Source organism: Nanorana parkeri, unplaced genomic scaffold (assembly GCF_000935625.1).
Source record: "Nanorana parkeri isolate BGI_ZX_2015 unplaced genomic scaffold, ASM93562v1 scaffold592, whole genome shotgun sequence".
Lineage (NCBI taxonomy): Eukaryota > Metazoa > Chordata > Amphibia > Anura > Dicroglossidae > Nanorana > Nanorana parkeri.
Window position 1 is genome coordinate 585,321 of NW_017306860.1, and position 24,967 is coordinate 610,287.

General features: G+C 39.6%; 1 protein-coding gene across 1 annotated transcript in view; it reads right to left on the reverse strand.

Moving 5' to 3' along the window:
- Positions 1-274: 274 nt before the first annotated feature.
- The window catches only part of VWF (von Willebrand factor), a 130,504-nt gene continuing 105,811 nt past the window's right edge, over positions 275-24,967 (reverse strand). Inside the window, exons 42-52 of the mRNA XM_018562704.1 lie at positions 22,089-22,288; positions 20,563-20,712; positions 11,057-11,191; positions 9,644-9,827; positions 7,454-7,494; positions 5,376-5,492; positions 3,875-3,973; positions 2,853-2,981; positions 1,988-2,027; positions 1,700-1,797; positions 275-572 (exon numbers count right to left, since the gene is read on the reverse strand). Of these exons, the coding sequence (XP_018418206.1) occupies positions 369-572; positions 1,700-1,797; positions 1,988-2,027; positions 2,853-2,981; positions 3,875-3,973; positions 5,376-5,492; positions 7,454-7,494; positions 9,644-9,827; positions 11,057-11,191; positions 20,563-20,712; positions 22,089-22,288 (1,397 nt within the window). The 3' untranslated portion in view covers positions 275-368. The remainder of the gene's footprint in view (positions 573-1,699; positions 1,798-1,987; positions 2,028-2,852; positions 2,982-3,874; positions 3,974-5,375; positions 5,493-7,453; positions 7,495-9,643; positions 9,828-11,056; positions 11,192-20,562; positions 20,713-22,088; positions 22,289-24,967) is intronic.

Here is a 24,967-nt window from a genome sequence, read left to right on the forward strand (position 1 = left end):
TTCTCCACAGTCAACAGAAATTACAGTGGTTCTGCAAGTTCTGTTGACACAAATAAAGTTGTACAAATAAAATTTGTATTTTACTGGAGGTTATTAGTTGTACAAATAAAGTTTGTATCTTACTGGAGGTGATTTAGGAACTTGAAAAACATAAATGATAAATGAAGTGATTGTACAAGTGCATGACCATACAGTGCAAACAGCAATTATCTACAGTTATCTTGGGCAACCAATAGGAAATCACCTTTCATCTAGAGTAGTAAAATAAAGTTTATTTCTAAATGGCTGCTGTGTGGTATCACACACTGCTCTATAGTACAAAAAAGCAGCTTAGCAGTTAGGATGAAATCATTGTCTCAGTGCAGACATCATGGAGTAGAGCTGTTAGGGGTACATTTGCGAGACTGACATTCACAGTTTGTGGCTTGTAAGATTTCATGCTCTACTGTGGTCCCATTTGCGCATTGCAGGGGTACTTTCATCGGCTCTGTCTGGGTGGCGGAACAGCAAATGCATTGATCTTCCATGCGGTGTGTCTGTATGGCATAGACGGACTTACTGGTACATTTTCCCTGAAATAAAATAATAACAGTTTTATAACATTGTGAGATCTCATTGATATAACATTGTGATATCTCTATCTGTGATAAAATTTTTGATATCTCCAAAATGCTGGCTATTTATACATACCCTCAGTTAGACCTGGGGAGTGCCAATATGCAGATAACAAATTCAACTAGGTGGGCAACACTTGACCTTCCCCACCTCCTGCAGCTCACCATTGATCAGTGATGATGCTCATTGTGCTCACTGGGCAGTAGTGAGGAATAGGTGCCAGTTCTAGTTCAAGTGCTATTTGCATATTACTGTCTCTGGGTTTTTGGGAAACCCAAAGCAGTCTAACAGATGGCAGAGCAACATTCTAGAGTTCCACTGTCTATAGGGTTGCTTTTAAAGTGCACCTGTGTCCAAAACATGTGTCTTATTTATATATTCCTAACAAGCAGTAAATGCAAGCCCTCACTGACCTTTAATGGAAGCCCTCACTGACCTCTATCATATTGATGAATTTATACCACACTTATCATTTCTAACAATGAAACCTTATTTATATATTCTTAACAAGCAGTAAAAGAGCCTTAACACGACCTCTTACTGACCTCTATAGCTTCTGACAATGTGGAGAAATATTCTCAAATTTAACAACAGAGGTACTAAGGCACCGTGGGGACCAGCACTCTAATGTAAACTCATGTAAACTCACAGCAGGTATTTCTAAGCTGTTAGAAAATCACCAAAACTTGACTTCAGAGTCTCTGTAGTGATCTTTGAGGATGAATTACTTCACAACACCTGCAGTTACAGAGGAGGGCATGGGCATCTTCCATTTGTTGTCAGGGTTTGTAATAAAAGCCAAAAAAAGTTAATTGGAGACTTAAGAACTTCACTTGATTTGGCCAAAAACAGTGTCATCCTATGTTGGTAAACATTTTTAAAACTCCTTAGAGTGCATATTGTGTGCTAAAATTTCTTCTTTCTTCTATTTCTTTGAAATGTTAGGAGGGGCTGTGAGGGGTGATGGGTCTGAGGTGGCTTGCCCATTGTATGTTAATGAAGATTTTCAGATAAATACAATCCTCACATTTCTTTTTGACTGCAAAAGTGAAAATAATGTATTAGTGTCTGTTTTGTATCTTACCTCGCAATAGTGTATATTGAGCTGTCTTTCCGTCACACAGTCATCAACTCGAATAAATTTCAGGACCCCAGTGACCTGCATACATTCTGGTTCCTCACCTAGAATATCACATAAACACTAAGATTAACTTGATCGGTTGTGCAATTTCCTGAAGGAACATAGGTTAAAGTGAACCCTTTAGCCATTATAAACTTTTCAAAACATTTTAATATGCCCAATCAAAATGTGTCTCCATAAAGAATAGAGAATAGTATTCTTTGAATGAGGGAGGTGAAAATGTATACTTACATGTTTCACAGCAAGAGTCTCCAAGTTGTATAATTTTACCCTAAAATAAAGAACAAATGTGTTTTCAAATTATATAAGATACATTCTCTTTCCCTATTGACTCTTGTTGCCCCCTTTTAGGCATAATGACCATTCCAACCACGGCACACCTCAGGCTCTCTTTGCTTTCCGGTCATGTCAGCAGGACCCTGACTACAAGTTTTAAGGCTAGCTTTGCTAGCCTGTATTTGTGGGAGGAGTCCTGCACAATTTAACTCCCCCTTGCCCTCTCTTCACCTGTGGGCCAGTCTTTTCGATAGCCCACCCTCCCTACCCCTCTCTTTCTCCTTTCTTTCCAGTTGAGTATGCCCCCTTTTCGGCATACTGACCATTCCAACCACGGCACACCTCAGGTCGGCTTTTGCCTCCCAGGCCTCTAGGCTGTCCTTGCTTTCAAATCCAACACTTTGGGAAGTTACCATCTCCTGGAACAGGTGCCCTAGTGGGAGAATTTCCCCTCATCTTCTACTGACATGACTACTTAAAAAATTGTATTTCCTCTCACTTTCTGTCCTGGTGATAGTGGCCACTAAGAAAAAAGAGAGGGGGGAATCATCCTCACAGGGACACAGATAGGGATAACTTAACCATTTGCCTTAACCTAAACCTTAAAACTAACCCTACTCCTCAGGGCTATATATGCTATCCCAGTATTATTAGCAGTAAAACTACAGATTTTTTTTAAATACACCATGATATTCCACGCCTTTAGAGAAAGGGTCCCAGAATAAGCAAGGAACTACTACAACACGATTCACAGTTTATCTCTGTCTTCAAAAAGTGAACTCAGTATAGTTATCCTATTAATGATTTATACCACACTTACACCATCTGCCAAACATTTCTGACGATCTAACGGTGGGCATGATGTCACTACTTTTTCCAGAGTCAACTCTCCTTGTTCATTGGCTTTGCAGGTGTACATGTCACAGCCATCCCGTATGGATTTGTTGGGCTGGAAAGAAAATATCAATGAACAAAACAGATATACAAATGTCATAAACTTTCATGACATTAACTCATGTTCTGCGTATGTTGTTCAGGGGTACCAACATCCCATAATTTCATAACAATATATTGTTCAACATTTTAGTACTTCATAAGTATATTGTTGGTATATGTTGAACTAAAATGTCAGATCACAAGTAATAGTTTAAAAGAAAAAAGCAATATTTTTGTTATTCGTCTAGTGGAGAGAGCTGGGTAATTTTGTTTTATACACCAGCACATGTGGTAAGGGTGGCTATCATCTTCGAAGGCTATTTTACATCTGCAAACTGGCATATCCACAGGGCTGACTCATTTGAAGTCGTTGTTAAGAAGACAGTGCTGGAGGGACTGCCCTTGCTGACGTTCTGGACATGCAACTTGCTTGGCTTCTCTGTCTTCAAAACTTTGAATTATGGACACAAAGCAAGCATGCAGCAAAACCACTTATCCTACATACTTTTTCCACATTCTCCAGGGCAGAAGACCTTTTCTCTGCTGCAGTAAAGTAACAGTTACAGGTCTTTTGTCCCTCCTCCAGCCTGTGACTGGACAGTGAATGGAGAAGCCTCAGATTGATGAGCTTATCTCTCTACCACTCTGTTTTCCCCCACTGTCAGAATGTTCCTTGTTAGAAACCACTAATTGACTCTTTGTGGTGTTTCTGGATTTATTTATGTATCTATGAATGCAGATTTTCTTAACGTGTCTTTTAAATTTGTCTGGTGTGCCCCTAGTATCAAGGCTATGCATACTTTTTAAATTTAACATGCTCACTGGATGCTCTCTCCATCTTTGGATGTACAAAATGTTCCCCAACTCCCCTTTTTTCTAATCAAAGTTTAAATGATGCAGAATTACCTCTATATCTACTGGATTTCCATTCTGCAGCATAATGGTGCAGGACATCAAAATACATTTGCCACAACAGGCACCTTTAACCTTTTGCAAAACAGTATTCTGTAATAAAAAAAAGGCAACAAGTTTAACATAGTGTAATGTTCTGAGTAAATATTACATAGCTGATTACAAGTTGAGTCTTATAGCTACAACATATTTTCCCATCCCCAACCTCCACCAGCACTAACATGTTTGTTTTTTCAATTTCTTTCCCTCCCAAAGCAGTACCCACTTTTTCCATGCTCCAGAGCTACACTCTGCATCCAACTCCAATCCTGGGTTCCACTTCTCTTCCAGGTTGATTGGCGCCCAGTGTCAGAATCTGTGAATGGAGAAAGTCCCAGCAGCCACTGCGGCGGAGGGGCTTGTATTTCCCAATGGAATACAAGTGCAGTGACGTCACTGCACTTGTCCATTCATATTTCCTCACCTCCCTGTTACTCATGTCCATACCGAGGTAGGTACGTGAATGGCCGGAAGAGTTTACAGGAGACAGAGCATTGAACCCGTGATCCACTGATTAAAATGACTAAATGTACATTTTTTTTCTTTTAGGAAATAGTGTGCATTTATTTTAATTTTTTTTAAACGGTGGAATTTCTTCTAATTGGCATACTTGTTCCAGGCCAGTGTCTTAGGAAGTACTGAAGCCACTAAATCATTGAGGCAGCCAGTAAAACTAGCATTTTTAAAAGAAGAGCCACGAGTGGCAGACTCCATACTTCCTCACTTCAGGTATTCTTTAGGGGTCAGGGATAGGGTGTAATCAAGGCTATATTGATAAGTGCACAATAAACCTTGGGGATAGAAAAATGTATTGTTCTCCATGTGATAACCTGGGTTGTTTTTTATTTTTTTATTGTCTGTAAGGCTGGGTTCACACCTAGGCTTATCGAATATGCACGTTTGTGACGCGCGTTTTTACCGCGATTCGCTGTAAAAAACCGCACGACAAACGCGCGTTTACGAGGGCTACCTGGCTGTATCCTAATGGAAACGCGCGACAAAAACGCCCCAAAGAAGCTCCTGTACTTCTTTGGGCGTAGGGCGTTTTGTAGTTACGGCCTGTAATACGCCCAGGTGTGAACCATACCCATAGGAAATAATGGGATTTCGGTGATTGAGCGTTTTGCAGAGCGTTCGAACGTGCTACAAAACGCCCAGGTGTGAACCAGGCCTAAATTTCATACAGTAAGCACCAAGCAGCTTAGCAGATCTTGGCAGCAGCTGCATCCAACAGTATTATTCTAGCAACTCCATTCTGCTACAAAGCAAAAAAATATTTCACTTGTTTCTGAAAAGTCTTTTGCATACAGACTGTCTGTGTTGCCTTATATAAACCACTCTCATTCAAGACAGAAAAATGACAGATTCAAAAAATCAAAGCCTGATCCTATTTAAGGCACTTCAGAGAATAATGAGTAAGTATTATGTCATTAATTATATATTACATATTCCTTACCCGTGGACAGGGATCACATGTGGTCCGTTGGCAGGATAGTTCATAACTTGGAAATGGACCTTTAGAAATGCGACATTCACAAGAGGAGCATTCGTCTATCATTAATGTCTTCCCAGGCTAGAAAATAAAATATAAAATGTTGAAGCATGGATGGCACACCGATTTTCAGCACCAGTAATTTGTACACTTATATTTTAATTACCAGTATGTACGGACACAATGCATGCGTCATTACACTTGCACATATCTGAAACACTAATTTATTTAAAGGTAAACTCCATTTTTGCTAAAGAGAATATATAGTATTTTTAATGTTATTGCACAGATGTGTAACTGAGATGAACTTTGTTGTAAAATATGGAAGCAGCCATTTTTTGCTCAGTACAGCTTTGCATTGCTACACAGTGCTTTACAGCTCCTGACTTACTAAAAAATAGGCACTTCCTGTGTGACTGTAATTTTAATTCAGCAGTTAAAGTGTATATGTAAACCCTAACCATTGACTTTTCTTATTTGCTACCATTTTGGTCTGTTAAATATACCATTAAAAGTGTTTTGTAATATCTGTTCAATATGTGCAAATAAAAAAAAATTTGATAATGTTAGAAATCCACTGCTGTCCTGTGCACCAGTAAAATGTGTTACTGTTAGTTTGTCTTTCCTTTGTCCAACCAGCAGTAAAGTGCTCTGATAAACATTTTACTTGGAATTATTGGCATTTTGAAGTGGGTTCTCTAAAGTCTGGGTGTCCTATACTAACAGAGAGACACTCACAGGACGAGATTTACAGAACACACTTCATTCTACATAATCACTTGTACAGTTATCACCACCTGAGAAAGCCGCTCTCCAGGGAATGAGACTGCCTTCCCTAGCAACCTAACATCTGCTGCCAATCTTAATTACTCCCTTGATCTGTGTTATTAAGTGCCACATCTTATTTTTAGTTGAAAAATAATTAATTTCCAAACAACATGGGCAAGTAGTTGCGTGGTGTGTTTTTTACAAGGTTTCGGCAGGTAAGGAACTCCCGTATTTGCAGGTAAACTGTCCATGTAGAAAATCCTATTATCATTTTAGAAACCCTATTACCATGCTGTGAAAAACAACTTACTCTCCAGGTGTTGTCATGTCTCTAAGTGCTATGTGTTTATGTAGAAATCCTAATCATAGCCACTGTGTATGGCCATTTCTCCTCTGTGTCACGCCCAGCAGGTCTATACCAGGAAAAAAGCTCTTATGATGCAACAGATGTTTCTGCTGTTCTTTGTAAGCTGTGTTGTCAGTTGATGTTTCTTCAATGCAAACCTTTATTCCCCTGCAGCTGAAGGACACCACCTTTTAAATGTTATAATGGGAACCTCAGGGTACTTGTACATAATGTTGGCTATCTTCTAGAGATCCATGGGAGCCTGCAAACCTTGAGCAATTTAATATGCAAATATTGAGTTATTCCAGAAACCTGATGCTGGACCTGTCTCATTCTACCTCCTGAACTGTGCTACTGTACTATCAAAGTGATAGATGGTTTCAATAGTCCAATTTGAAGCATCAAAGAAGGTGCAGCCAATCACCTAGTTGAAGTCAGTATTTGCATGTTAGAGCTTCCGGGGTTCCAGGTCTCCTAAGGTGCTATAGAAGATAATTTACTAATGTGGAGCCACCTAGAAGTACCTGTTATAAAATCTAAGTTTACAAAGGTGACAAAAAAGTGCAACTGAAACTCTAGTTTTGAATAGAGTGGAGGGGGATTAGAACACCTGTCAGGTTGTCTACTGCTGTCTGTGTCCCCGTTAGGGAGATTCACCCTCTCTATTTGTCATGGTGACCATTATCACTGAAAGTTAAATCCCATTTTGTGTTGTCATCAGAACAGGAATAGATGGGAAATCTTCCAAGGGGGACACTAGTTCTGGTGACCCTGCTGACCACTAGGGATTTTCCTCTGTTGTTGAGCAACCTCTGTGCAGGGTGCTGATTGCTTCCTTTTCTGTGAAAGAAATATTAATGATATTTTCCAAAGGTTAGTGATTCATTCCTTCAAGAAATAGATGATCTTTGCCTTAATTGTTTCTTACCCCAATAATAGTTCCATTGAGAAGACAGCCAGGGATGGGATCTGAAAGACAAGGATTGTTATTTTTTAAAAAAAATTTGCTCATAGTTTTGCTCAGTAAAAACCAAGAACAGTAATGCAGTACTCTAAAACCCAAAGCTAATTGCACCCCTGAGCTAAGACAAATGAAGCTTGCATATCATGTCTGCACCCATAGTTGCTGAGCAAAACTGACAGGTCCTAGGGATGTGTGGAGCTATAGAAACATAGTTAAAACAGTGTAATTTAGTAATAATGGACATGGTAAGAAAAAAGCAAGATATTTTGTTTTAGTATTATTATGCAAACAAAATGTTTTCTTCCATGTAGGAATTAAAGTAGTGTACACCTCACCAAAACTACAATTTTTTCTCCGATCTCTAAGTGTAATCAATGGGGCTGGAATGTCAGTTTGACAGCTTGGTCCTGCACAGTGCTGGAGACAGCTGGGGGGATGCAGAGGCAGGGAAGGCTTTCACCTCAGCTGGGCCCTCCACCAAGGTGGGAGCCTCTTCTGCCACAACCACTGCCTGGCCTTCAGTAATGTGATTAGGAGACATCTGTCAGAAACCTGCTCAACCATTCAACCAAGAAGATCAGCACATCCCTGCAAACACATGCATATTCTTGCTTGGCAAACTACTGTTGTGGACAGATTACGCTGATCATGCACTTCTGGGATCCACGTGGCCACATTTGCATTAGAAAGATGAGCTGAATATTGTCTCTGTATATGCTTAGCTCCTCCATTCATAGGACATTGGGAAAACAACGGGCATTGATGTGCCTTAGTCCTTGGTGGTACCATTAGTTCCTAAGGTTGCTTTTCACAAGGGCTTAAAATATTTCTTATTATGAGAGCTGAACTCCTGGCAAACAGCTCAATACACAAATCAAATACAGAAATGGAAGTTGTTTTACCTGCCAAAGGATTTGTTTGTATGTTCATCTAGTCCTGATAGTTACACTGCTTTGCCACACAGCACAGCTATGTCTGGCAAGGCAGGACACCTGATTTTCCTAAGTAACCCTTACAGGCCTCGTCTCTCCCTGAGCCAGTGCATGCTCTCTCCTCCTATCAGCCTATGTTCCTTGTTAGCACATGAGCACCATAGTACAAATGACTGGCTCCTTGTGCTGCTTCAATCTCTCCCAGTGAGAGCTCTGCTGTACTGCAAGATACTGATACTCAGTTAACTTCAGGTACATACACTACTTGAATGAAAAAAAAAAATACATGATGACTACACACCTGCATTAATATGTGTCTTTTTTATTTGCCTGGAGTTCAGCTTTTAATCCCTTAGACTTGGGGTATAATACAGGGTCAGATTCTCATATGACCACATCTAAATTAGTCTTGTGCATATAATATGTCCATCAAATTTGTATCTTTTTATTTACATGTAAATTACTTATTAATTCCCCCAAATCCTAAAGTTGGCCATGCACTGTAATATTTTCTTTGTTCAACTTACAGGGCTGATCGAAGAAAATATAACAGATTCCTCCATCAAGTGTTGAACACTGCAATGTATTCTGACAGCAGCTGGCTCCTTCGATCTGCTGATTGAGGGATGCCGGCCAAAAAGGTGCTGACAGTGGCACTCACTGTGCGAAGTTCAGCCGATTCATCAAGAACCAGCCAAAATTTGCATAGTGTATGGCCAGCTTATGACATTATGTACAGATATTGCACTCTTGCCTTGATGATGTCACCATTACTAAATAATATATTTATTTCATGTGCTGGCTTTCAGATCAACTGCCTTGCAGGGGGTGAGTAGACTGAGCCTGATATGTTACCAATCATTGTATTAAAAAGACTTCCTGCTAAGTGCCAACTGAAAAATCATAACTTTTCTTTTTTCAGCAAATGAGTGGTCTGTAAATGCCCACAGACCAGACAAGGATCAATAGAAGTGACTTAGATTTAGAACACATCACCCTCTCAGACAGGGGCAAAGCCAGATTCAGATCCATAGCTATAAGTAGCATGGTTTACTGGTGCATAGATCTTCTGCTACCAACATAATAATTACAACATACAGTAATAGTCCTTTCATTTTTGTATCATTCAGGAACAAAATGGCCAAAGATCCCATGGAACAAATTATTGCCTCTACTTTAAAATAACTGTCAAGAACACAATAAGAAAAAAACATCATCTCACCACAACGGCAAATGGGACAGCACTCTGCTCCATGAATGCACTTCAGTTCATAACCTGTGGGACAGTTCTTGGTCTCTATGTCAGTGCAGGACACATTCTTCTGAAGAGTAAACACTTCTCCGTTTACTTTGGCACATTCATTAATGATGCATGGGTCAACTGGAGACATCCACTGCGCACCAACCTGCAGCAAGCCGAAATGACCAAAGCAGAGATGAAACCTACATTATGCTATTTCGCTCGGCTTGTGATATACAACTTCTCTGTCTAGAGGCACTGTTGTGTTAAATGTACATAAAAACAATTCTCATTTGTTGTAGTGCTATAAAGTTCAGGTTACTAGTATATATGTCAGTAGCAGAGTTTTGTAACGTACTAACCATCTATTAGTGCAGAATGTTTGGCGTTTTTAGTGATATCCTTTGTTGGCCAACTTAAAGTGTATCTACAACCAAAACTGTTCGTGATTAAGTAGGGGAAGGGTTAAACACCCTGTCAGGTTCCTTTTGTTGTCTGTGTCACTGCTGGGGAGATTCAACCCTCTATTTGTCCTGGTGACTATTTTTTCCTGGGGCTAAAAGTGAGGCAGAATCCACAATTTTGAGTTGACATCAGAATAGGAATGGAGGAGAAACCGTCCAATGGAGACAGCTGTTCCAGTGACAACTGTCTAAGAGGGGATTGCCCTCCCTTCCAGTTGCGTTTTCAGGGAAGGAAGTGAAATTGCACCAATGGGACACCAATGGGACCTGATAGGGTTTGAACAGTCCAGCCAAAGAGAAAATTGGCAGTAGATATACTTTAAGTTATTAAAGGTGGATGTTTTTTTAAACAACATGTTAACTTTTATCATCAAGCATTATATAATTCTTTATATTGGCTGACGAAGAAATCTGACATGTTGTTTTGAAAGTTTTAAAATCATGCACACTCTATGTACGCAAATTATGTTTTATGCAAAGAAGGTCCTGGCATTCCTGGATTGAGATGTTCCAGCGCAGGTACTGCTCTCTGTATGGCAAGAAACATCTTTTAGAAATGTGTATTGTGCCTAAGCAGTACCCTGAAAAATGTACCAGTTGTCTTTAGTTACTCCAGTGTGCTTTCTGGTATGTGAGGGTGCCCAGACACTCCCGTGCCTACAGCCTCATAGTTGTAAATCTACAGTGTGAGATTTAAGGCACTGCTGCCTCTGACTTCTAGTTTCAGATTTAGAATGAGATTTGCAAAAGCCTGAGCCTCTACCAAGATGGTTGCCTCCACCCAGAGACAGAGTGCAGAACAAGGCATGGTAAATCCGTAATGGGAAGAGAGGGAAACCACAGGAAATACTGGTGAACTGTCCTTTGTCTTTTTCGGGCACAACTTTCAGAGTTTAGTTCCTCTGTACAAATTAAAAATAAATGTACTTACACTATACCATTGGCTTGCACTCTCAGATTCATCAAAATCTCCTTTATATCCTTTAAAGTGGGACATCTCTTGTTCACACACCATCCGCTTGCATGTCCCACAACACTCGTTTTCCCTGGTTATATATTTGAAACCCTAAAAAGAGATTTTATAAGTTATAAGCCTATAAGTTAAAAAAAGATCTGTTTTCTGATTGAATATTTTTGACAAATTATATTTTTATGCAAAATTGCTGTTTCATATTCAATTCAAGAATATTTCAGAGGAGCTGGGAAGAGTCTTGTGCTATCCTTTATTCCAATCACTGCCTGCATAGTGCACACATTTTGGGGAAACTACCCCTAGCTACAATAAGATCAGAATTCTGAGTTGTTTTTGCCACTCCTTTATTGTCATCACTTCCAAGTCCTGATGAAGGGGGTTCTGTCTATCCCCTAAACATGTTGGCTGTTTGGTCAACAAGATAATTAAACTTTTTTATGAATCTGATAACTCTTCTGGTCTGGTGCTCTTCTGTTATCTGTTCCTTTTCATATTCAATGACAGAGACAAGCACTACACGGTATTACAGTATATCCCTTACATGTACTGTTTTGGTGTTGTTTAGTAGTTTTTATTCTCTAACTTCTTGTCTGCTTCATAGGTTAGAGTTATCAAGCTGCAAAGTGGCTTTTTAACAAATATTATTGTATGTGATTTTTAACAGGCTTTAAAGTGTATTTCCACTTTTGCAGCCAAATTAGGACAACATCTATTTTATATTTCTTACCATTCATGTAGTATAAGCTAAAAAAAATAAAAAAAATGCTTCTTGCAGTTTAAACTTCTTTTACTTGGGTTGGGGTTTCTTGGCTTTTGAAAGTGACATTAAAGTCAACCCCCCCCCCCCCTTCCCCCATGCTGCTTTAAAGACTTACCTTAAGTGATGACTCTTGATCCAAACATCTCCTTTCCAGTCGTTTTCAGCAGTCCCTCCAGCGTCGGTGCCAGTCTCTGGTCCAGCGCAGACTGCTGTCTCTTCCTGTCCCACTGAGTCTGTCCAGTGTGCACGCTCACGGCTATGTGCATTGACTTTCACTGTAGCTCTTCTCCTCTCCCCACCAGTGATCTCCACATCCTCCTGCATTGCCGCTCGAGAAGCTGGATTCTACAGCTGGGAGTGGCCCTTCTCTAGCCACTAGTGGCCCTGTGACCAGGAGTTGAATGTAATCTAGGACAGTGTGAGCACTAACAATCACCTATCTGTGGGACCTAATATGTTAAGGATCAACCAAACTGAGAAGGACTTGAGTCCGTGAGGGCTGAATGAGAAAATAACTCTTTATTTCCCTCGACTCTTGAAAAACTATTTTCCTCCTGCCAGATTATTGTATTCTGGGTGTCCCGCTGCAGCCACAGTTCGGCTCCTAAAATTGTCAGATCGAAAAATGTCGGGCAGGAGAATGCCGAATGGGTAACTAAAAGTGTAACCGACAGAGTGAATTTTAGCCAGTTTTTGTTGAAATTGACTCGATGTGTGGCCAGCTTTTGTGTGTTACCTCTTCTTTCAGAGGGACAACTCCCAGGATGTATCACTGACTACTACTAAGTTGACAGTATTCAACAGTGTACAGTGTATTCAACAGTGAATGGTAGTAAAACCAAATTTCTGTGTTATTAAAAAAAATTAATAAATTAATATAAAAAAGAAATATAGAAATAAATTGTCTTCCTAATCTGTTTGTGCTGATGTACTGTATGTAATAAAATTATCAAGGACAGAAAGCATCTGTTAAAAAATGCACTTTGATTTTTCACACTACAAATGTGTTTACTTCATTCTGTATTCCACTCTATATTTCTGCCATGATGAAGTCTATTCATTTTCAACCGTTTGCCTTAAAAGATAACATTTAAAAAAAAGGAGCTGTAGGTGCAAATTCACCTTCAGTTTGCGGCTCTCTCATGCAGTACTCTTCTTCTGATTTGAATCATGGACAGCATCATTCAACTCAGTTCCTCAGAGCCTAGGTAGTCATGGACTCTCCTTCAGCCTGTGACTGGACAGGGAAGGAGAAGCAGCCGGGTGATGAACTTGTCTCTCTGTCACTCTTCTTTCTCCTCCTATCAGCATGCTCTTTGTCAGCACATGAACTAACAGGTTATTTGTGCTTCTTTTTTTTCTCCTTGTCTAAACTCTAATGTACAGGGACTGCAAGAGGATGGGGCAAAGTCAAATTCAGGTATTTACACTGCTTGCATTAATTAAAAAAAAAAAGATTGATGTAATTAATTAAATATTAATGATTTAAAAATGGCACTCCTTTTTATTTAGATAAGCTTTAAATAAGTCAGTTGTATAGTTTTTCTTAAAAAAAATAATAATGAGATTATTTATAGCTTTCCACTGCATTTTGGAATATGTGAACATCTAATCATCAGCAACAACGTACAAATAGAACTTCAATGCTAGCAGTCCAGCCAAACAAAGGACCAATGAGGCGGAAGTAAACAGCGGTATGTATTAAGAGATTCTAAACACAAATACACTTTGGGAACATGATACCATTTTTCCTTAAATCTGCAATTTATTTATTTTTTTATTCCCATCTTGCTTGTTTGGTCCCTTGTCTGCTGATTGCTTTTGTTGCCCTAATGGAACACAAACAGAAGTGAGGTTTTTGCAGGGATCCAGGTGCTTGTCAAGCGGCTGGAGTGTAATTAAGCTGAAGGTTAGGTTGTGATAATACCGAAACCCCTGAGTCATCCTTTACACATACAGTATTCAGGTGCACTGTACACCTGAATAAGAACAGCTGCACAATCCCTTCTTACATAAAAGTTAACCCCTCTTTCTTCTTTTGTGCCACAAATTAAAGTAAAACTTTCATAAACCACACAACCAAGTGGTTGGCCTCCATTTATGCCATTTTTACAAAACTCTGAAATTCTTTATTCGATCGTGCTGTCTCCATCTCTCAAATTCAAACAAAAGCTTCATTTGTTTCTTTTAGTGGCACCATGTGCCTCATTTTCCCTACTCTTGAAACCAAGAAAACCCCCGAGAAAACCCTCAAGTATGAAATCATGGATACGTGATCTCTGCCACCTTATAGTGGACCTAAATTCAAAAAAGTAAAGCTTTGCTATGTTAAAGGGGACATTTTGAAAGAGATCTGAGAATGAGACCTAAGGATACCCCTCACGGGAGAAGATATATGAAAGGCTTTTATATTAAGGAAAAATAGACGTGTCCAGCATATTAGACTTGTGCGCCGTCAAAAAATTTGTTCTGTTTCGTTTCGTTTCGGAATATCCGTTATTTCGTAATTCGTAACTGAACTCAATTCGGATTCGGATTCCTACGAAATACGAATTTGTCTGGGGGAAAAAAAGCTACAAAATGCTAGCCAGATGGTATTGACCCCCTACTGTATTCCATTAAATATTATCTATTTAATCATCTCAATGCTGGCACTGTGAGCTCGAGCAAGGCAGGATGCACCACACATGGTGGAGCTGCCCAAGGCTTCAGAAGTTTTGGGGCCGTATATACTCAAAAACTAAATACATAGACGAGATAAAATTTCTGGTCGCTGCAAGTGTCCACCACTACTACTACTCTCAAATGTCCCTTGCCCTATCTCCCAAATATGAAAAGAGCTTAATTTGCTTTTTTTTGTTGCAGCTCGTGCCTTAATTTTCATACTCTGGAACCCAAGACAACCCCTCAATATTAATTCATGGATACATGAACTCTGCCTCCTTATAGTAGACCCAAACTCAAAAAGTGAAGTTTTGCTATGTTTTAAGGAACATTTTAAAATGTTAACTAATGCCTAAGCAGTGCTCTGTAAGAGGTGCATTTTGTCTTAAACTTCTTCTTGCAAAATAGCATTGTACTTCCTAGTATGTGAGGGTGCCTAGGTATTCCCGCTGTGTGGACTCATAGCTGTATATCTGCAGTGTGAGATCTAAGACATAGCTGCCTTGACTGTTGGTCTTAACCGGATTTGGAGTCCTACCTGTTCCAGTAACAAATGCCTAACATGGTAATTCTCCTTACTTTGGAGAAACACAACAGGAAGTAAAAGGATATCTTTCCAATGTGAGGAAAATCCTGTTAGGCAGTTGTCATGGAAACAAGTGCCTCCATTTGAAGATTTACCCAATATTCCTGGTTTGGTAGCAACTATCCCATCACTTTTGTTTCGGGTGACATCGGCAATCTTAAAATCCTATACCAGGAAAAGGAGCTCTACAATCTTATTGGTGCTTTGGGAAATACCAGTATTTCCTTTCTTCCTGTCCTCTGTGGTTTTACAGTGTAAAATGCTCTCTGCTACTCAGTGGAATAATTAACAAAGTGTAAATTGCACTTCTTTAATATTTCATGTTCAAACACAAATCTCAATGGAGCTCTTTACTTATGCTGAGGCATAATTGTGCATATATTATAACATGTAAGTATTAATCAATAACAATATCCTTCCATCAGTTTAATATCGTGTACAAAGGAGCACAACACTTCATACAATGTGTGTCGGGTGTGAAAATTCTACTGGTAACTTACAGTATGAGAAGAAATGGTATTTCCCTGTTCTTTTATATAAGAGGAAATCACTCCAAAGTGAGGGAAATCCCCTCTTAAAAAATGTGTTACCAGAACAGGTTTTTCCATTGGAAGATTACCTCTCACCATTCCAGTGAAAACCGGAATATTTTGGATACCCCATCACTTTCTATCCAGGTGACAATAACCACCAGGACAAACAGGGCGACAAAGACTGCAATATAAGCTTGATAGGGGATATAACCTTTCCCCATTCTGTCCAAAACAACAAAGAAACATTTTGTGTAGCAATACATTTCAGGCTAAAATAAATAAAACAGCTATTGCTGCAATAGCCACCATCAAGCGGTCCCACAGCTTCTTCCTGGTTGAATGACAGCCAGCATCATTCAATACACTTCCTCTGAGCCCAGGTTATCATGGTAGTAAAGTTTATTTTAAAGCTGAACTCCAAGCAAACAACTAAATACAGAGATGAAATACATATATGGGAGCTGTATTACCTGTCAAAGAAATTGGATTTCTGCCCATCCAGTCCTTAGTGGCAGGGCAGAAGACCTGATTTTTCTCTGCTGCAGTTAAGTAACACTTACAGGTCTTGTCTCTCCCCCAGACTATGAATAGGCAGTGAAGGAGAAGCACTACAGTGGTGAGCTCATCTCTCCCTCTCTGCTATTTCTTCCTCTCAACATGCACCTTGTCAGCACACAAGTTGATTGGCTCCTTGTGCTGCTTCTTCTCCCAGCCTGAGTTCTGCTGTAGAGGAACCTCTAGATGCTGATACCATGGCCGTTCATAACTATACACCACCCAGATCAGTGTATTTCTTCAGTGGGTACGGTCCGGTGTTTATAATTAGCTGTGACTTCTCATCCCATACAAATCAATGACAAGCTGAGAGGCTCGGCAGGTGCCCACGTGTAATTGCAAATGGAGTGATTACCTGCAGTTTATTGACAGATGAGTGGACCTTAATGGAAACAGGGTCCCTCATCTATCCTTAGCCGCATGTAATCGCTGCATGTGCAAATACATGTGAACGGCTGCAGACATTGGCAGCCTGTCATTTGTACAAGCTTGCTGTCCGCAGCTGATCTATTTCAAATACAATTTGTGTCTTGAATTGTGTTGTACAGATACTCCTCGCTTAACGACTTACCTGTTTTGCGACCACTCGCACTTACGACCGTCCTCCGAGCGACCTCCGACCTCGCGCGTCAGCGCCAGTGCGACGTGTCGCCGGGGGAAGTGACGTCCTCCGTTCTTCACAGCGCGTCCCCGTGAGTATTTTCATTGCCCGATGTACAGTACACTGTTCAGTACTGTACATCGGCAACGCTATACAGTACTGTACTAATGCAGTACAGTACTGTATAGAGTTCCTCACTTAACGACCAATTCGTTTAACGACCTGGTCGTAGGAACGGAACTCGGTCGTTAAGTGAGGAATACCTGTAATTGTGATGTCTTCCCTGTGTTGCAAAGTGCTGCGTAAACTGTTGGCGCTATATAAATCCTGTATAATACTAATAATATTAAAAATAATAATAACTAAAGCAGCCAATCAAATTCCCCTGATCACTTTTTTACTACAGGTTAGAAAGCCTCTGATTGGTTGGCACAGACAACCCCACTTGGGCCCATTTTGCTCCTGTTTTCATAGATGCCATTGCAAGAGCATTATTTCTTATACATTCACACTAGGCTATTTTTAAGCCAAACATATACTGTAAGAAACTCACAGCAGAGCTGAAAAAACAGTTTCTAATGAAAATCATAAAGAATGAACAGTAGATTATTTCTGACAGCTCAGTAAATTAACCAGTACAAAACAATGGCAAGGGCCTGTGTGCACCCCAAGGCACTGTCACACATAATAATATGTACCCTTGGCCACCCAAGGAGACGTGCCATGCTTGGTCTAAGTGCCTCAGCCCGTACTTCTACACTGTGCTGCTTTTCTAATTACAAAGTGTTGGATGGAGGAAAAACTTTGAAGCACTTACGAAAGAGAGGTCATAAAACACAGCGTACTCATTGTTCCCCCGCAGATATTCCCAAACATTCTCAGTAAAATCAACACACTTTCAGCTGAGAAGTGCCTTGGAATAGATTATAAACCTAAATCGAGCCTATGTTAAGCTTCTCTAGCGAGCTCCAACCATGTAGACAAAGTGGTGGCTTTCCTGGAGACAGGCTGCTGAATTATTCAAGCGGAACTATCTGTGTTTATAAATGTTCAGACTTGTGCCTATATCGCGGCGAACCCGAACCTGGCACCATATTTTGCTGGTAATAAAAGCCAGTCATTTTTCCGTTAACAAGGCAACAGGTTTTTCAAAAGTCGCACACAAAGATTTTGTTGACCTAATCATTTTAAATATTGCAACTATTTTTACAAATTAATTGGAAAATTTGGTAAATTGGTATACTGTACATTTCGCAGTCATACATTTTTTATATAAAATTCTGCAAATGTGCTTTAAAAATGAATCTTTTTCAGAGCTGATGTGGTGATCAATCACTTTATTTTACTCACTGAAATAATTGCTTTTCTCAAAGCCCATCTCTGGACAAATGTAGTTCCCCCAAATTCCTCTCATCCACCCTGTTCCCACCCATTCGCAATTTTTTTTTTTTTAAAGCATCTAAAAGCCTTTTTTACTCACCTGGGTCCACCATCACAGCGCCCCAATACTCAAACAAACACACTACTATATTGAGAAAAACTAACTTCTAACACTTAGATGCTGTGCTTATTAGTGATTAATCACTGTGACAATACCATATAAATAAATTGCACTGCACTTACTTTAAATTAATACCCTAATTAATATGCTGTAATATTATAAATAATCCCAATTATAACAATCAATAAAATAGTGAATTTATAACAAATCATGTGACTTTTGGTGATTAAATTCCGGTGGGCGGAACACATTGGCACCACTGGTCCTTAGATGAGCAAACCATGATTTCTGAGATCCAATGCAGACTAGACTAGACTAGACCATTGTGTGTATGAGACTAAAAGTTGATCTGCTGAAAACTTGGCCTTTTCTTTTATTTCTTTAATTATGCAGTGATATTTGATATTATTAATTTATTGTATGATGCTTTTATTCTACAAATAATCATTTAATACAGGGTACTTCTAAATTTCAGCGTGTAGCTAACACTAGCTTTGCACTTGTTGCCTGCAGACTGAAGATCTAGGCAGCTTCATTTCATTTCAGACTGGAGGAGGAGGAGATCATTACAAAAGTATGGTGGCAATAGAAAAACTTGAAAAATAGCTCATGGTTCCCAGAGAAGGTCACAAGAGGCCACATGTCAATGTGGTCCCCACGTCAATGTGGTCCCTACTAAGAATTGATCGAGGTTGAACTGCTATCTGACTAAAAACTCCACTACTTGAGAAAAATGACTATACATACATAAAAGAAAATACAATTTAAAAAAGATTAATGTTAACTCTAGACAGATATAAAGAAAGCACATTTTAATACAGTAATATATCCCTTGAAAATCTTTGCAAGCTGAACCCCAGGCAGAAATTAAACATAACTTAATCCAGGTATGTTTGCATTAGAAAATCCTTTACTTATTTTCACATAGTTATATAGTATTTCAGGTTGAATAAAGACACGGGTCCATCGAGTTCAACCTTTGTGTGTCTGTGTGTGTCTGTGCGGTCCCTGTGTGGTCTAGTTTTTAAGTGTGCCTGTACCCCTGTATGTTACGGTCTCTGTGGAAGGTATCTAAATGATTTTTGAATGATTCAATACTCTGCTGATACCACTGCTTGTGAAAGAGAGGCCCTTTGTGATTAAATCAATTTCTCCACCAATTTTAGATGGTGGCCTCTTGTCTTTTTTAGGGAGTTTACAGTAAAAAGTTTTTTGCTGATGCTGCCATCACCATTGAACAATGGATTATCAAAATCAGGTTCCCTCTTAATCGCCTCACATGCTGCAGGCATAACAAAACTGAATATCTTCATTTTAGACTTCTGTAATCCCTTGCAAAGAAGCATTGAGGCTAGGAGAGGGAGGAGCAGCACTAAGAGCCATATATGATCTATTGCTTTGCATGGTGACTTCAATGAAAATGCTTATAAAGGGGGGAGCAGAGGGATGACTCGTCAGTGTGGTGTTGCTCCTTTGCTGTCCAATCACAGGCTTGGGTGGGTCCTGGACCTGGCTGTATTGCTTAAAAAGGGACCAATTTTCCCCATTAAGGGAAAAGTGATAGAGTCTCTTGCTAGCCTACCCCTGCCCTTACCCACCTTCACAGCTCTCCTTTGCTAAGCAGCCAATCGACAAGCCTTTCACATGAAAGAGGTGGTGACATCATGAACACTGTGTAAGCTCTGACACTGTGCAACATGAGCCTTACATAAAGTATTATATAGTGGCTGACTCAGAAAAAGGGGCAGTGGGGAAGCAATGTGAAGGTGAGAGGTTTAAAGGGGCCCCTGTCACTTTGCCCTAGAAGGGTTTCTTTAATTGAAGCACACAGCAGAGTGGACCAGGACCTGACTGTGCTCTCTAGGAATGGTACCTGGATCCAAAGACTGGCTGAACAGAATCCTAAATACTTGGCAGGTGACAAATCTTACAGATGTATTTCAAATCTATATTTACCTATTTGTCTGGAGTTCAGTTTAATGTAATTTAAATGCAGCTAGCATAAGCATCCTGCAATACAGGACCCAGAAAGTAAAGAAGAATGGCCAGTACCAGCAGCTAATAGGGCTCTACCACGCTGCTCAGGGATGTCACTGTAACAGTGGGAGCTAAATGATGGAAGGAGTGGGCAGATTGATGGTAACTACCAGGTCTTGTGCTCCGCTAGACAAATTCCTGTCATTTTCGACTAGCAATATACAGTAAAAGCTGTAAATCACCAAAGCAGCTTCATGTATAATTATAGTGCATTTTATTGTACTTACGGGGGCACATTTTACATCGCACTGCTTTTTCACACACTCGACTATGCGGAGTCCTGTGATCGAGTCCTTCAAGTCTGTACACTGGCACGTCTGGCATCCGTCTTCCCACAGGCTTCCAACCCGATACACATTGTTCTTATGGATGCAGACCTATACATTGCAAACCATCAACAGTTTTTAGAACTATGGTAGACAGGATTCTAACCTTTTCAAATGGCCTTTATTTAAAACTTGAGCCAAAACTTTTTTTTCTACCTCTGAATAATGTGGGGAAGGGATAGGAGGGTTTTCATTGCTGTGTTCAGCTGGGAAGATGTTTACTTACTTCCTGTTCCAAAGACAAAACAGGAAGTGAGAGAAAGTATCCACAAAGTGAGGGGGCATTCCACCTTTGATACTTTGAACAGGTGTCCCCTGTGAAAGATTTTACCTCTGCTGCTGACCCCAAAATCCATAATTGTAAAAAAATCCCTTCTTTCTGTCAAGTTAATACAAGTCACCAGGACAGAAAGTAAGTGTGAATCTCCCAAATGATGACACAAACAATGAAAGATAAATATATCCTCATCTTACCTCAACATACACAAAACAACAAAAAAAGTTTGGTTTGAAATTCACTGTAATGCCCAACTAAACTTTAAGCATGTAGTGGAACTTTACTATGAAAATTGCTAGCAGGAAGACTTTTATTTGCAGAAGAAACATTTTGGGGTATTGGGGGGGGGGGCACACACATATAGGGGTGCCCCTGCCAGTCACTTGGGAAAGAAGTAGGATGTGCTGAATGCTATGCAAATACTGACTTTTAGAAAGTCGATTTCAGCCTAGGAATTGCAGGCCGAGGATGGGTGAAACTAGATCCCCAAGGTGGCTACCAAATTGTATGAAAATGATGAGGTGCAGCCACACTAGAATGCTGAAGTCCAAAAATGTTTAATCCAATAAGGATTCAAGAAAGCTTAGTATATTTATCCAATGCTTTTTGGGACTTCAAGAGTGCATTTAAAGTTGCTCTTCCTAAGATTCAAGCTCTACCTTTTATTGGAATAAACATATTTGGAATTCAACATTCTGGCGTGGTATTCCTGTTCCTTTTCTGGGAATGTTGGAGAGCCCCGGTGACAGATTACTAGTTGAAAGCAATAAAGGCAACAGCATATATCTTTATGGGACACTATGCTGGGTTTTCTGCAGATTTGGAGGCACTCTGTGTAAAACTGACCTTGCTTGCCCTGTCTTTTGTTAAGAGTGGCTAGTTCCCCTTCTAACATCCACTATGCGTCTGTGTAATCTGCTTTTCTTTTAATTGGTACTGGCTTTATAAGCAACTTTTACTTTTAAATGATTATTTTTTTGTACTGTACTTACAGTACAGTACAGTACAAATATAAAAAATATACATTTTCATTATATTCATTAAACAAATAAGATCAGATTTGCAAATGTGTACCCACATTTTAATTAGAAATCCCCTTTAACAGTTGGGGTTTGTTTCTGCCTTTTGTAAATACAGCACGTGTCCCTACCTGATCTGGAGTACAGGTAACTGTGGTGCAGCCACACTCATCGGTCAGGATGTTGGAGATGTATCCAGGTGGACAGGTATTTGTGGAGTTGGAACAAGTACAGTTGCAATTATAGTTATCACAACACTTTGTGCTAGTCTTTGTTAGCGTCTTATGAGCTGGACAGGTTGGGGGTACAGGACACATCTTTCTTTTGCACTCTGTTGACATAACGAAAATGACATCTTAATCAGGCCTAATCACAGGAGAGCTTTTTTTAAACACAAGGTATCTGCATGTCTCACTTCAGTCACAAATTCCAAAAACCAAATGTTAATTGTTATTATAGTGCATTCTGGATGGTGGGTGGAACCATCAAATTATTTCTTTATTACCTTGGGCCAACTGTACATCTAGAACTATTGGTTTATGGCACATATACAGCCTAATATTATGAATCATTGTATTCCAAGCATCTGTAAACATTTTGAAAGTAGAGCAAACGAAAACTTTTGCAATTAAAGTCAGAGCTCAAAGACACCTTACCAGACCAAGAGCCCTGTCACACTTGGGATTTTGTAAAGTTGTATAGTGTATCACACTAGACACAGTGATTGGATTTTCTTCTCATAAGCAGATGATGTGGCCGTTTTTAAAACAGGGAGTCTTTTTCACAAGGATTTTAGATATTCCACCTTATAGACCCAAAATCCCAGATTTATTTTTGAGAGTCTCTTGGTTGGTCCACTATTCTGTTCCTAAAATGTCCTTCACTCACATCTGTAGCTATAGGCATTGTGGAGAAATTTGTCTTAAGAGTTTCCAACAGAGTCACCGAAAAAATGAGTTATTTTCCTACTACTTTCGTTTGCACCACAATCTTGCCATTCCGGCAGCCTTCTAATGTAAACAAATAGCAGATGTTTCTAATCTGTTAGAAACCAACTAAAACACAACTTCAGAGTCTTTGTTGTGATCTTTGAAAATTAATTACTTCACATTACAAGCAGCTAGAAAGGTCACAATGGCTTGTTTAAAGCTCTTTTACTGGTTGTTAAGAATATGTGACTGCTTTATTGTCCATAGTCTAGGCACAGGTACACCGTAAAGTCAATGTATGGACTTATCAATGTGTTCTGAAAAATATACTATATGGCTACAAGTTTGTGGACACTGGGCATGCCAAACATACAGTATATGATTTTGTTGAATATCCTATTCGAAAAAAACCATGGCCGGTAATGTAGAGTTGGCCACCCTTTGTGGCTAGAACAACCTGCACTCTTGTAGGAAGGCTTTTCACAAGGATTTGGAGCGTGTATGTGGGAATTTGATCCCATTCAGCCAAAAGAACATTTGTGAGGTCAGGTACTGATGTTGAATGGGAAGATTTGATTCACATTTGCCATTCCAAAACATCCCAAAGGTGTGTTATAGGGTTTGGATTAGGGCTCTGTAAGTTAAAGTTCCTCCACACCAAATTCATCAAACCATGTCTTTATGCTTTGTGAACAGGGGCACGGTCATGGTGGAACAGGCAAGAGCATTTCCCTAATTATTGGCACAAGGTTGGAAGCGCACAATTATCTAAAATGAATTTGCATTCTGTATCATTAACACTACTATTCACAGAAAATTCCTGAACCTTATAATTGGAGGGTTGTCCACATACTTTTGGTCATGTTATGATCTATAATGTTCATGGGGGCAGCCATATACATTCTCGTTGAAATCACAGACATCTTGCTTTGCAGCAGTTCACAATATTTCTGCTTTACTGCTTCTTCTCACAAAAGATGGAGTTGTGCTTTAAATAACTCCTGCCTATACATTGCTCATGTGATCTCAGTTGATGGAAATTTGGGTACAGAGGTTTGCTTTGCCTTAGCCTTTATCCTCACCCTTACAAGAGATCATGTGATCTGGTGTCTAGTCACATGACTTCAGAAGCCAAAAGCTGCCTGGCAAGCCATAGCAGGACAATTCAAATAGCAATGAAGATATGAAAAATAAGCCATAGTAATCATTTGTAATGTTCATCAAAATGTACACTTATGATGGAATAATTCTGATTTGTTGCTGTGGTCATTGTACATGTATTCACTACTTTACTAAATACGCTTGTAGGCCCTCAAAAATAATGTAATAAAAATATGATTAAGGATCATTTTCTTTTGACATCCAATATTATATTATTTACTCTTGATAAGACACACACTAGACGTTACAGAGCCCTCCTAGGGTAGTTCAGTAACACAATGTTGAAAGCCATCACTAAGACAGAAGAAACGGTGCCATCTTCTGGCTTAATGGAGAAAATTCTCTGCAACTTGTTTATGATCCCAACAGAGTTTCGGACACAAAACATTGTAGAGGCTTATAATCACTTTAGATATTATAGGCTTCATACTAAAAGGTGTCTGGCCTAGCGATGATCAAAGCTGAGACACAAACACAATATGATCTCTAACATTTTTGTAAAATATAAACGTTTAAACAGTGTTGAGTACATTATTTGTAAATATGTCAGGTTTGGCATGGTTTAACTCAATACACTACAATCTCAACACAAATTAGTAAACTAAACATGGAGCGGTGGCTACTTTACAACTCGCAAATGTACCATGGGGAACAAAAGTAGCCACCCTCCAGAAGGAAAGACAGTGTCAGCACAAACACTACAGTGTCAGCACAAACAACTGTATATACTATATTGTTTAGCTACATGATAGTATTGTGCAGGAGACATCAGCAGTCTATAAGACCCTTGATATCTCCTTTGCCGTTTACCAGGCAAGAATTTGACAGCTTTGAACCCGCAAGCAGGGGCGTATTTACCGCAAGGCAAGCAAGGCGTTTGCCTAGAGTGGAACTTTGCAGGGGGCAGCGCCCCCAAATCA